Source organism: Rhinopithecus roxellana, chromosome 11 (assembly GCF_007565055.1).
Source record: "Rhinopithecus roxellana isolate Shanxi Qingling chromosome 11, ASM756505v1, whole genome shotgun sequence".
In the NCBI taxonomy this organism is placed as follows: Eukaryota; Metazoa; Chordata; class Mammalia; order Primates; family Cercopithecidae; genus Rhinopithecus; species Rhinopithecus roxellana.
The window spans coordinates 106,639,952-106,654,452 of NC_044559.1; the positions used below are offsets into that span (position 1 = coordinate 106,639,952).

Genomic DNA, 14,501 nt, shown 5'->3' on the forward strand with positions numbered 1-14,501 from the left:
GCCAGCATGCCCAGCTAATTTTTTTTTTTTTTTTTTTTTTTTTTTTTGCGACAGAGTCTCACTCTGTAGCCCATGCTGGAGTGCAGTGGCATGATCTTGGCTTATTGCAACTTCCGCCTCCTGGGTTCAAGCGATTCTCCTGCCTCAGCCTCCCAAGTAGCTGGGATTACAGGTGCCCACCACCAGGCCTGGCTAATTTTTGTATTTACGGTAGAGATAGGGTTTTGCGATGTTGGCCAGGTTGATCTCAAACTCCTAACCTCAGGTGATCCACCCTCCTTGGCCTCCCAAAGTGCTGGGATTACAGGAGTGAGCCACCACGCCTGGCCTAATTTTTGTATTTTTAATAGAGGCAGGGTTTCACCATGTTGGCCAGGCTGGTCTCGAATTCCTGACCACACGTGTTCCACCTGCCTGAGCCTCCCAAGTGCTGGGATTATAGATGTGAGCCACCGCACCTATCTTGTTTATTAAACTCTGACTTTCATTCTGCCATTTTTTCTTATAATTGCACATTTAAAAAAATAATATTTACCCTTATGAAAGTTGAGAATTATACATCATTCCTCATGGAAGTTGAGAGAGTTTTTTTCCTGTTAAACAGTATTTTATAGTGATTTTTCTATTGTCATGGTGAAGCAAGCCAGATTAAGTTAGAGGATAATGTTTAATGGAATGTTCCAGAAAATTGTCTTATTTCTTATTTTCACTTTTGTGAATGGATACAGAATCTGTGTTGATTTATTTTATGGATTTCAAATTAATTTGTACAGAAAGGCCATTAACTTTTCTCCAAAATGCAAATATTTTAGGTTAATTTATAAACTATTTAAAATAGGCATTTCCTTCATTTTCCTTTCATTTAACATATATTATAAAAACATAGAAATATTTAGATTATGTATGGTATGTACATCTAAAGTAGAGAATTAAGAAAATTATCTAGATTCCTGTTGGATTTTTAAAAAACAACATTGAGATATAATTTACATACCATACAGTTCACTCATTTAAGGTGTAAAATTCAATGTCTCTTAGATTATTTACAGAGTCGTGTAACCATCACCACAGTCAATTTTAGAACATTGTTATCACTCTGAAAAGAAACCCCACATCCCTTAGCCATCATTACCATCCCTGTCCGTGTCCCTCCACCTTCTCCAGTCCTAGGCAATCACCGTCTACTTTTTGTCTCCTTAAATTTGTCTGTTCTGAACATTTCATATAAATAGAGTCATACAATATGCAGTCTTTTATGAGTGGCTTCTTTTACTTAGCATGTTTCTGGGGTTCATCTGTGTTGTAGCACATATCAGTACTTCATTTCTTTTTATTGTCAAATAATATTCTATTGTATGGCTATACCAGTTATCCATTCATCAGTGGATGGGCCTCTAGTTTGTTTCTACTTTTTGGCTACTGTAAATAATGCTGCGATGAACATTCATTTATAAGACATGTTTTTATTCTCCTGCCACTGGATTTTATCCTCAGGGTTAATCGGGCTGCTTTCACCATCTCTCTGCTTTACTCCTGCTGTTCTTCCTGTCTTTGCAGTTTGTATTTGTCTAGCCTCATTCCTTCAGACCTGGCACACAATTCCCCCTCCTTTGGGAAGCTTTCTCTGACTGCTCTGGCTCTCATTGACCTCACATTTTAGCATTTGCTATCTAGTCTGTGTAGAACAATTTGCCCTTAATTTAACTTCAATTTTATTTTTTTCATGAGAGAGAAACTCGTCTAATTATAAATTTGCCTACGAGGTGAATAATATCTGATATGCCTGTCATGTATCCTTGTATAAACTGAAAATATTTTAGCTTAGCAATTGTTAGGTTAAAATTACTTTATATTATACTAAGAATTTCTTCTTTGAGACATTGATATAATAAAGCTTTTATTCTATTTTTATTATTTTATTTTTTTACAAGCCCATGGCTAACATAGGTGGTTATTCTAAATATATTTTAAGTAATTAAATATAACTGGAAACCGCTTAATCTAATAAAGGAAAGTTACTCAATCAAATGCTCATGTTTTTCTCACTATAAAAAAGATCTAAATTTACATTTCTTTATTATGTAGCCAGAGCTGGGCTTCATAGATTCATACCACTTTACCACCCAAAGAGCTCTGGCTGCAGCTTTTCTGATATGCCATGTGACATAACCTTAGCCTTAAGCTCATCAGAGTGCTTGCTAAAGCAGCTCAGCATAGATACTTGTTGGGAATGACTTGATTTAGGAACCTTGTTTTGCAGTAGAGTCCAGTGTGTTTAGTCCAGTGCTCTGATGGCCATGTAAGTTATGTACTGCTGATTCCAGGAGGTGCTGTTTACATTGTGGTCATCGCCCACTGAGGAGAGCAGAGACAAAGTAATCTATAATTGTTTAAAGTGCTGTTGGCTAGTGGAATTGGCGAAAGTTCTGTGAAGTACTAGGGGTGTATTCTGGGCCTCATGCTCCCCATTTGCTTCCACTTCCAGTGGTGTGAAGAATGATTCAGTGTAGCTGTAGGAGACCTCTTCCATTGGCATGCCAGCTGCCTAAAGTATATAATTTTATTAGAACACAAAATACAGTAAAAATCACAAAAACAGCAAATATATATAGCTTACTATATGCCATGTACTCATCTAAGTACTTCATGTGCATATTCTTTGACTGAATCTTCTTACCATCCCAGTGAAATAGATACTATTACTGTTGCTATTTCTATTTTACCGATGAAGAAACTGAGACACTGAACATTAATTTGCTCAAGGTCACACAGCTGGTAACTGGTGGAGCTGGGATTCCCACCCAGCCGTTCTAGCTTCTGTGTGGATACTGCCTGTCAATTTCATGAAACATCTAGTTGTCAACTAACATGTCATCATGTTAATTTTTATAATCACTGGCATCGCCATGGTCATTCACATCTATAAATATTAAAATTATAGTTGACGTGGTGGTGCTTGGAATGCAAAAATATAAATGCTTACCGTAAGGTAATTTCCTGTCTTTCTCCATTTGACCAAGTTTGTAAATTTGAGTATTTATCTGATAAAATACAGTTTGAAAACAAGAATAATGTGTTTTTGTTGTAGAACGCAGGTTGATAAACTTTTCCGTAAAGGGCCAGATAGTATTATTTTAGACTTTGGGAGCCATGGATACCTGCTGCAACAAATCAGCTCTATGGCCACAGCACAAAAGTAGCCATAAACTATGCATATTAAAGGAATGTGACTGTGTTCCAATACAGTTTAGTTACAAAAAGAGGTGGTGAGCAGATTTGTACTAGATTATTAGTAAAGTGTTTTTTTTTTTTATTCTTTGTTTTAGTTGCAGGAAGCACAGGATCAACATACAGAAGCTGTCAGATGTGCTGAGAAGATGCAAGATCACAAGCAAAAGTAAAATTTAAAACAGCACACACAAAAACATGATTATTTATAGAGCAAATAAGCAGTTATTTATAGAGCAAATAAGCAGTGTAGTATGAGAATTATGTCAGCTATGATCGTAGGTACATCTGTGTGAAGTCAAGGAAAAATTTCAGCATTAAGCAATTTTGAAATGCACTTTTTTTATATTATCCTAGAATTTTGTGCATTATCCACAAACCACAACTAGAAAAATGATAAGAGTTACCAAATCACCTACTTTTGAAACCTTTAAGCATTTATGTAATTATACCTTCAGGTGTTTGCTAAGAAATTACACAGTATTTTAAAAATTTATCTGTGAGAATAATTATTCTAAAATATACATTGCAGGCTTGAAAAAGATAATGCCAAGTTAAAAGTTACAATCAAAAAGCAAATGGAGAAAATTGAGGAGCTTCAGAAAAACCTGTTAAATGCAAATTTGGTAAGTCAACCTCTTAATTTCTGTCATAGTGAAAAGGAATTTTATTGCCTTAATAAGACAAGTAGAGTATCCCTTATTTAAAGTACTTGAGACTAGAAGTGTTTCACATTTTGGGTTTTTTTTTTGATTTTAGAATATTTGTACGTACATAACGAGATATCTTGGAGACAGGACCCAAATCTAAACATGAAATTCATTTGTGTTTCATATATACCTTATATATGTAGCCTGAAGTTAATTTTATGTAATATTTTAAAAATAATTTTATACATGAAACAAAGTTTTGACCATGTTTTCACTGTCATATGTCACATGAGGTTAAGTATGGAATTTTCCATTTGTGGCATCCTGTCCACACTCAGAGTTTCAGAGTTTGGAACATTTTGAATTTCAAATTTTCAGATGTTCCTCAACTGATAGATGGGGTTACATCCTCATAAACACATTATAAGTTGAAAATATTATAAGATGAAATTTAATACACCTACCAAACATGATAGCTTAGCCTTAAACCTGCTCTGAACACTTACATTAGCCTACAGTTTGACAAAGTCATCTAACACAAAGTCTATCTTATAATAAAGTATTGAATATCTCATATACCACGTATTGCTAGCCAGGGAAAAGATCAAAATTCAAGATTTGAAGTTTGTTGAAATTGTGATGGTTTCACACCATTGTAAAGTCAAAATGTATTAATACGTTGACCCCTGGTAAGTCAATCCAACTTGTAGTGGTTTCACACGCTCTTATAGTCAAAAAACCCTAAGTTGGACTGTTGTAAGTTGGGGACTATCTGTATGTAAGAATATTTTACATAATATGATAATCTTCATTGATAAAAGTATTTATTGTATTCATGGTAATACCGCTTGCTACTAGTAGTACAAGTCTTAACGTTATAGAAGTTGACTGAATTCATAACATTAATGAGTTTGGTAGTAAGATTTTTAATATAAAAGATTGTGATCGCCTAAAAACAGTGTTTTTTATGTACATTTTGTTTGTTCATTCATCCATTGATGGACATTTGGATTACTTCTGTCTTTTGCTTATTGTGAGTAATGCTGCTATAGACATTGGTGTACGATTGTGAGTCCCTGCTAATACTTATAATGTCTTTTGAAATTTTAAGAAATTTGAGTAATGATTTGATCTACAATTTGAATTTCTTTTATAATCCAAATTGGTATTCCTCATCAAGAATGGATACTAGGTCACTGTACAAGCATTTTTTCCCCAAAGTAATGTGTTTTTCTCTTTGGATTTTAAAAAAGAGAAACCTGTGAAAAGGTAGAAGTGGCTGCTCCAGCAGGACATCACAGAATAACACAGTGCTCCTAGCACTGCAGATTTAGAAACTTTTTTTCCCATTTATCTGTGTTCATCAGTCTTTCAAAACCTTAACAGTCCCTGCCGGGCGCAGTGGTTCATGCTTGTAATTCCAGCACTTTGGGAGGCTGAGACGGGTTTGGATCACCTGAGGTTAGGAGTTTGAGACCAGCCTGGCCAACATGGCAAAACCCTATCTCTACTGTAAATGCAAAAAATTGCCATATTCCTTACTCATGCCAGGCATGGTGGCAGGTGCCTGTAATCCCAGCTACTCGGGAGGCTGAGGCAGGAGAATTGCTTGAACCCAGGAAGTGGAGGTTACAGTGAGCCGAGATTGCGCCATTGCACTCTAGCCTGGGTGACAGAGCAAAACTCCGTCTCAAAAAAAAAACTAAAAAAACCGAAACAGTCTAGTCTCAGAAAAGTTGGCTATGTAATCCACAATACCAATTTATTGATGTGCCAATTTAATGATGTATTTATTGATGTTCTGCTTGATGTTTAACAAGCAGAACAGGATTCTCTGGTCATTCACACTTTCCTGTGTAGAAATGAAGATCAGAAGGTTGCATTGTGAATACTAAAGTGGAGCAATGAGGTTGATGCTTCTACTAATAAGTTTCTTACTAATAAGTTTCTACTAATAAGTCACAATAGGAAGATTTATGCAACTCTCCTATACAGATATATCTATCAGAAGAAACATCGACAAGATTTTTTTCTAGATTTCATGTGTTAGTCCTACTTTATTGGCATCCTTTTCACACAAGTGACGTGGCAATATATTGATGTGAAGTCTCCTGTGAATGAGAGTGTGGGGGGGACATCCCCTTATATGGGTGTCTTGCAGGAATATATCAACGTCTCAGAAATGGAAAATTTAGTAAAAGTACTGAAAACCTGCTAAGCGTATTCAAAAATAATGCGGGATTTTCTGTAGATTCCCATAGAAATGAGTAAGGAATATGGCATGTAATTATTAGTACACTTTGAAGTGTACACTGTGAATCAAAAATTTAATAGAGACAGCTTTCATCCAACTCATCAATAGCCCCTAACTTTTCCAGAAGGTTCTCATCTCATGTCTTTATGGAAAAGGGAATTATTCAAAAGAAAGCAGAGGCAAACAATCAATAATCTGTCCCTTGTGGAAAAGTTTTGCATTATAAAAGAAAAACAAAGACAAAGTATGCTGGTCGACATCCTAAGGGTGAGTGTGCCCACCCAAGATGAGAAAATAGCACTATACTCAAAATAACACCAATAAGAATCAACATAAAATGTACAAAATTAGCTATCTACAAAAGGAATCTGCACCAAGTAATGGTTTATGGGTGTATGGTTGAGAATATTAATTGTTTATGGAAGTGAACCAGAAGGAAGAGACCTCAGGAAAGAGGTGTGGGATGGAAATCTAGATTAGGGAATCTGGGATGAAGCCTTGAGATTTAAGGAGCTCTTAGAGAATTTAGAAGAGAAATGGAAGGGGACAGAACTCAGCATGAGGGGTTGCTGCATTTAGAAATGAAGTGGGGTCAGAGCAGTCTGGGAGAGGGTATGGTCACTGTTAGTAGTTGCTGCTGAGAAGTAAAGCAGATTAAAGATTAAACAATAGGGCCTTCCTTGATGATTTTCAGAGTTTTAAAATGAGAATTATAAGATTGAAAATTAGATTTTAGTATAAAAGAAGACAAGTGATGAAAAAGTAGATCTCTAGATGAGACCATGTATTAAAAAATATTAGAGTCTGGCAAGCACTGTAGCTGACACCTGTAATCCCAGTACTTTAGGAGACTGAGGCAGGAGGATTGCTTCAGACTAGGAATTGAGACCAGCCTGGGCAGCACAGCAAGACTCTGTCTCTAAAAAATATAAAATAAGTTAGCCAGTGTGGTGGTGCACGCCTGTTCTCCTAGCTGCTGAGGAGGCTGAGGTGGGAGGATTGCTTGAGCCCTGGAGTTCAAGGCTGCAGTGAACTATGATTGCACCATTGCATTACAGCTTGGTTGACAGAGTGAGACCCTATTACAAACAAACAAAAAGGAAAGTCCAGTGGAAAAACGGGATGATTAAAAATGCCACAAGAATCAGGCAAAAGTTACGTTTTTGTTTATTGTGGAGAAGACAAACTTTATTTAAAGAGAAATGGTTAATAGAAAAGGAAAAATTGAAACTCATGGAAGAATGTTTATAACGAATGCGAGATAGCTCATCTTGAAGTCAGGTGTATATAAAAAATGTAATGGGAACCAGATGAAGGTTTTCTAAAAATTTTCTTAGTAAGATTTGGTTTAACAAAAACTGGAATATCTTGAACTATTGATGACAATGTTTCTAGAGCAACTTTAGAAAGGAGAACATACATCTAAAATAACTGTTTAAAAAAATTTCATTAACACTTAGTATTTTATGTGTAAAAACTTCTATTTTTAACAAATAAATTTTGGTAATTTAAGTTCCAGAAAAGAAATATGAACTGTTTTAAGAAAAGTCATTTTTGAAATCTGTTCTTATTGGTATCAGGTTTATAAACTGATAAACAGTTATAAACTGTGTTTTATAAACCTGACTAAACATATGTTACTCATGAACTCATGAGAAGTAATAGTTTTAAGAACAAAAGTGTTTTGAGAGTTTTAAAAATAATTGAAAATATTTTGTTTCAAAGTCTGAAGATGAAAAGGAACAATTAAAGAAACTTACAGAATTAAAACAGTCTCTGGAATGTAATTTGGATCAAGAAATGAAGAAAAATGTTGAATTAGAAAGAGAGATAACTGGGTAAGATTTTAGTATTTCAGAGCATTTTAACCATTTATTAATTGATTTAACTATAATTTTACTTTATTCAAAACTGGATACAAATTCATTTAATATCTACTTTTTCTTAATGAAATTATTCTCTTTTAAAATGGTTTTAGAAAGTTGCAGCACAATCTGAAACTTTTTGTTTGCCTAATATTGCCTAAATAAATGCCTAAATATTACACTTAGTCTTCAGTGATTTTGAAAACAGTAACAATGCCTTTGGCGTATAATGTCAACTTCTCTCTTCATCTTTTACTTCGAACTTTTATTTCTGAAGATATTTTCATTCTCTTTGGTAATCTTTCTCTCTTTGGTAGTGTCCAAAGATATTCAGATATTTTAATATCTGAAAACCTATCTGTATCACATCAAAAATTATCTTGATTTAGCTTATGCTTTCTTTCTGCCTCGTGTGTGTGTGTGTGTAGGTATAAAATATATCATGGAAATTTACTCATGGAAATTTCCCATGGATAGCTCCTATGTATACCTGAGGTATACATGTTATTAAACTTGTTTGTTTTAAAACACATATGCCTCATACATATACAAATCTATGTATGATTTAAGAGTAAAATGAACAATCGTGTTTTTACTATCCAGATTTAAAAATGGAATGTTACCCGTTGTCTCGGAAGCCCCAACAAGGCTGCTTTTCTATTTATTTGCTGAGTACTTACGTTTGTTCCGATTCTAATTACTATTTTTCTCTCATTGTCTTTCTCTGACATGGTTGTGCATCCCTTTTACTTTTGTTAGCATTGTGCTAGTAAAGATTTCTAGATCTCTTCTGACATGCTCTCTCTGCTCATTTCCTTTCTTCTAAAACTGTTCCCTTTTCCCCTTAACTCAGACATCAAAGATGTTTTCTTTCCTGTCTCTTGTCTACTTTGAATGATCTTGATGTTTTTTGTGCATACTTTCTTTTTTTTTGTACTTTTATTCTTATAAACCGTGGTCAGTGGATATCAAATGTATTGTTATGTCTTTTCCAACCATTTATGTGTAAGTATGTATATGCTTTTCTTTTTTCGGGAGTCTCTCTGTTGCCCAGGCTGGAGTGCAGTGGTGCAGTCGCAGCTCACTGCAACCTCCACCTCCTGGGTTCAAGCAATTCTCCTGGCTCAGCTTCCTGAGTAGCTGGGACTGTAGACATGTACCACCACGCCCAGCTAATTTTTGTATTTTCAGTAGAGACAAGGTTTCACCATCTTGGCCAGGATGATCTTGATCTCCTGAGGTCAAGTGATCCTCCTGGCATGGCATCCCAGAGTGCTGGGATTTTAGGCATGAGCCACTGAGTTCAGCCTAAGTAGGTTTTTCCTCTTCACCTTGGACGCTGATCTCTGGGTTATAGCTAATATTTGATAACAGGTTAATGTTTTATATTAACATATTTAAATGGAAAGGAATAATTTACAAAAACTCGATGTGATTACAGTATTAGCTCTTAATCTGCCATATATGTCATATAAGTTTTCTTCGCATTATTTACCTAAGATTATAATTTCATTAGAGTGTTGTCAAACTATGTCAGATTGAAATAAACGAGAGAATCATGATTTATACATTTGTGTCTCTTATATGCTAAAACATTATGTTTAAATAATTATTAAATGTTTGCCTTTTTAAAACTTGAGTTACTCATTTTGTACCTTCCTGCAGATTTAAGAACCTCTTAAAAATGACAAGAAAGAAGTTAAATGAATATGAAAATGGAGAATTTAGTTTTCATGGAGATTTAAAATCTAGTCAATTTGAAATGGATATTCAGATTAATAAGCTAAAACATAAGGTAATTTTTAATAAGTTTTGGGACCAAAAAAACCACTTAATTTTGGGAAATGTAGACCTCTCAATGCTTTGAACAGTGAAATAAAGATTTTTTTTTTTTTAACTTTAGGGACTTGATACTAATAAAACTTTTTTTTGTTTTTAAGTTCAGGGGTACATGGGCAGGTTTGTTATATAGTTAAACTTGTGTTACAGGAGTTTGTTGTATAGATTATTTTGTCACCCGGGTATTAAGCCTAGTGCCCATTAGTTGTTTTTCCTGATTCCTCTCCCTTCTCTCACCCTCCATCCTCTAGGAGGCCCCAGTGTCTGTTGTTCCCCTCCATGTATCCATGTGTTCTAATCATTTAGCTCCCACTTAGTAGTGAGAACTTGCAGTATTTGGTTTTCTCTTCCTGTATTAGTTTACTAAGGATAATGGCTTCTAGCTCTGGACATAGGAACAGGCAAAGATTTCATAGCCAAGACACCAAAAGCAATTGCAACAAAAGCAAAAATTGACAGAATCTAATTAAACTAAAGAGCTTCTACAGAGCAAAGGAAGTATCAGCAGAGTAAACAGACAACCTACAGAATGGGAGAAAATTTTTGCAAACTACGCATCTGACAGAGGTCTTATATCCGGCATCTGTAAGGAACTTACACAAATTTACAAGGAAAAAACAACCCCATTAAAAAGTGGGCAAAGGACATGAATAGACACTTCTCAAAAGAAGACATACATGCAGCCAAACAAACATGATAAAAAGCTCAACGTCATTGATCATTAGAGAAATGCAAATCAAAACCTCAACAAGATACCATCTCATACTTGCAGGAAAGCTATTATTAAAAAAAGTCAAAAAAATAAACTATTCATCTGACAAGGGACTAATATCCAGAATATACAAGGAACTCAACTCGACAGCAAAAAGAATAAATAATCTAATTCAAAAGTAGGCAAAAAATCCGAAACAGACATTTCTCATAAGAAGACACACGAATGGCCAAAAGGTATATGGAAGAAATACTCAACATCACTAATCATCAGGGAAGTGTACATCAAAACCACCAAGTGATACGATCTTATTCCAGTTAGAATCGCTACTATCAAAAGACAAAAAATAACAAATGCTAGCAGGGCTGCAGAGAACAGGGAACTCTTAGACATTGTTGGTGGGAATGTAAAGTAGTACAGCCATTATAAAAAACAATGTGGAGTTTTTTCAAAAAACTAAAAATAAAACTGCCATATGATGTAGTCATTCTACTATCAGGTATTTATCCAGGAAAAAGGAAATCAGCATATCAGACGGATATCTGCATTCCCATGTTGATTGCAGTACTAATCACAATAGCTTAAGACGTGGAATCAACCTAAATGTCCATAGACAATGGAAAAGAAAAAAATGGTGTATACAGATACATAAAGATGAAAACAACAGACACTGAGGTTTCCAAGAATGCAGAATCTGTACCAAGAAATGTGTTCAGAATCTGCGTGACAGGATCAGTAGAAGTCCAAACCTCGGCATCTTGCAGTATATATAGTAACAAGCCTGCATGTGTACCCTTTCAATCTAAAAATGGAATTTTTTTTTTTTTTAAATAAAAAGATTTGGAGGCTGGGAACGGTGGCTTATACCTGTAATTCCGGCACTTTGGAAGTCAAGGTGGGCCACTCACCTGAAGTCAGGAGTTTGAGACACGCCTTGACAAAATGGCAAAACCACGTCTCTACCAAAAATACAAAAAAATTAGCTGGGCATAGTGGCATATGCCTGTAGTCCCAGCTACTCGGGAGGCTGAAGCAGGAGAATTGCTTGAACCCAGGAGGCGGAGGTTGCAGTGAGCCAAGATTGCGCCATTGCACTCCAGCCTGAGCGACGAGTGAAAATCTGTCTCAAAAAAAAAAAAAAAAAAAAAAAAAACACAAAAAGACGTGGTGTATATACACAATGGAATACTATTCAGCCATAAAAAAAGAATGAAATCATGTCAGTAATATTATGTTAAGTGAAATAGGTCAGGCAAGGAAGATAAATATCTGAGGTTCTCACTCATATGCAAGTGCTAAAAAGAAAACTGAGCTCATGGAAGTAGAGAGTAGAACTGTGAGTATTAGAGGCTGGGAAAAGCAGGAGGGAGGAGAGGTGGGCAGAGGCGTGAGGAAGGGAGGAGGTGTTGGGTGATGGCTACCAAATTAGAGCTGGCTAGGAGGAATGCATTCTGGTGTTCTATAGCACCACAGGGCAAATACAGTTAAATATATTTATTGTGTTTTTTCAAAAAGCTAAAAAGAGGATTTTGAATGTTCACAAGACAAAGAAATGATAAATGTTTGAAGTGATAGATAGGCTAATCCGCTTATACATTGTATACATCTATTAAAATATCTCTGTAGCCATAAATATGTATAATGTTATGTGTCAACTAAAAAGGAAAAAATATTCATCCCATGATAAACTAGAACATGGGCCAACCTCATTGACTCATTTCTAATGAATAGAATGTGGTAAAGGTGACAACATGTGACTTAGGCCTTAGGTTAGAAGAGGCTTCCTATCTCAGATTCCTTGCCCTTGGAACCAAGCCCGATCTTGGGAGGAAGCTCGGGACACAAAGGCAGCTTTGGAGTTCCAGTCCCCCAGGCTTTGAGCTGCGTCCAGGGAACCTGAGGGGACAGAGACAAGCTGTCCTGGCCAATATTTTCCCAAACCACAGGTTCCTGAACAGAATAGATGTTGTTTTAAGCCACAAATTTTGGGTACTTTGTTAGGAAGCAATAAGCAGAAAAAAATATATGTTACAAAAATAGACAATAAGAAACATAATAACTTACACAGGAGAAATTAGTCTCATTTAAAGTAGAATCTAATAAATGTTGAGATTAATTTATTTATGGCAAACAGTGTTAAGCAGATAACCAGGAGAAAGACCTAAGAGCTATCGAGGAGAAAGTTTTTTCTCCAGATGGAACTCAGAATTAAAGATCTGGAATCGGAACTCTCCAAAATAAAAACTTCTCAAGAAGACTTTAGTAAAACTGAACTGGAAAAATATAAGCAACTCTATCTAGAAGAAGTAAAACTTCTAGATAGAGGGGGACTGGAATCTTCTGGTTTGTGCACTAATGTGTCTGGTTGCTGATGGTGGCTATTGGCTGGAACTTTGGTTGGGGCAGGCACCCCGAGCACCCACACTGGAATAGTTTATAAATAGCTTCTTCCATTCTACAGCTTGTTCTCTTCACTCTTAATTATTTCCTTTGCTGTGTAGAAGCTTTTCAGTTTAATATTGTCTCATTTGTCTATTTTTGGTTTTTTGGCTCTGCTTTTGAAAAATAGCCATAAAATCTTTGCCTAGACCACTGTCCTGAAGCAATTATCCCTATCTCTTCTTCTAGTAGTTTTATAGTTTCAAGGTCTTACTTTTTTACGTCTTAAATCCATTGTGAGTTGATTTTAGTGTATGGTGTTTGATAAGGGCCTAGTTTCATTCTTCTGCACGTAGATACACAGTTTTCCCAGCACCATTTGTTGAAGAGGATGTCCTTTCCCCAATGTATGTTCTTAGCACCTTTGTTTAAAATCAGTTGGCTATAAATATATGAATTTATTTCTAGGTTCCTTATTCCGTGGCCTTAACACCAATAATTATTACCCCTTGGAATGTAAGTCAAATTAGCATAAAACATTTGCAGCTCAGGAAAAGGCTTATGGCATTAGAATCTATATTATAGGATTCATCAATTACACTTTTATTCTGGGAGCCATTTTTTTATGAGGCCTAAATAACTCAATAGGAGATCCCTAAAACTTTAGAAATTATAGGGCACACGCCCTATAATTTGGGGGAAGCAGTAAGAGATTTTCTGCTACCCCTTAGATCCATGTAAGGAGGAAAGACATGAAACAATCAGAAAAATACAAGTTGAAGATCAAGTGCAAATGTTGTGTGGCCAAGATGCTGGAAATAAGGAATATATTTTTGTGACTACTGGTGGCTTTGACTTTGTTCTTGATTTTCTGAGTAATTTAAGGGTCCACATTTGAAGAATCTTCTATGTTTCAGGTGACATTTTATTGCAGTTGAATTTATTTCAAAATTTGTTCTTGGTTTTATGTTAGGCTGTTCTCAGGCTACTTCCTTCATTATTACACTATATTATTTTGTCTTCATTCAGATTGATGATCTTACAGCAGAACTGGAGACTGCAGGTTCAAAATGTCTACATCTGGATACAAAGAATCAAGTTCTTCAACAGGAGTTGTTATCTATGAAAACAATACAAAAGAAATGTGAAAAACTGCAGAAGAATAAAAAGAAGTTGGAACAAGAAGTGATCAACCTGAGAAGTCATATAGAAAGGAATATGGTAGAACTTGGTCAAGTCAAACAGTATAAACAGGAGATTGAAGAAAGAGCAAGACAGGAAATAGTAGAAAAATTAAAAGAAGTCAATCTATTTTTACAGGTTAGTTTATGTGTAGTGTGCCTTCATTCATTTCACTGCAAATTGTATTTTGGATAAATACATTATATGTGTTTCCTCTACGTCCCTTATAGCAATTTGTTCTGTAGATTTCTAGAAAGATGATGGCATCTGTTTCTCCCTTTAGATATTTGAGTTTCCATCATTATTATAACTCAATTGATGATTTAGAAGAATGATTTTCATTAGAGAATTATTTGACTATTAAGACCAGTTGGCATAAAACAAAATCATCA

At 35.3% G+C, this 14,501-nt stretch overlaps 1 protein-coding gene across 9 annotated transcripts in view; it reads left to right on the top strand.

Moving 5' to 3' along the window:
• The window catches only part of ANKRD26 (ankyrin repeat domain 26), a 101,684-nt gene that overhangs the window by 73,375 nt on the left and 13,808 nt on the right, over positions 1-14,501 (top strand). For 8 of the 9 annotated variants that reach the window (XM_010381434.2, XM_010381433.2, XM_030940569.1 and 5 more), the window contains 5 exons: positions 3,327-3,397; positions 3,761-3,854; positions 7,858-7,970; positions 9,663-9,792; positions 13,957-14,247. In XM_010381434.2, the coding sequence (XP_010379736.2) occupies positions 3,327-3,397; positions 3,761-3,854; positions 7,858-7,970; positions 9,663-9,792; positions 13,957-14,247 (699 nt within the window). Of the gene's footprint in view, positions 1-3,326; positions 3,398-3,760; positions 3,855-7,857; positions 7,971-9,662; positions 9,793-13,956; positions 14,248-14,501 lie in introns of those variants that run through there. The other variant, XR_004060008.1, reaches the window with a different exon arrangement.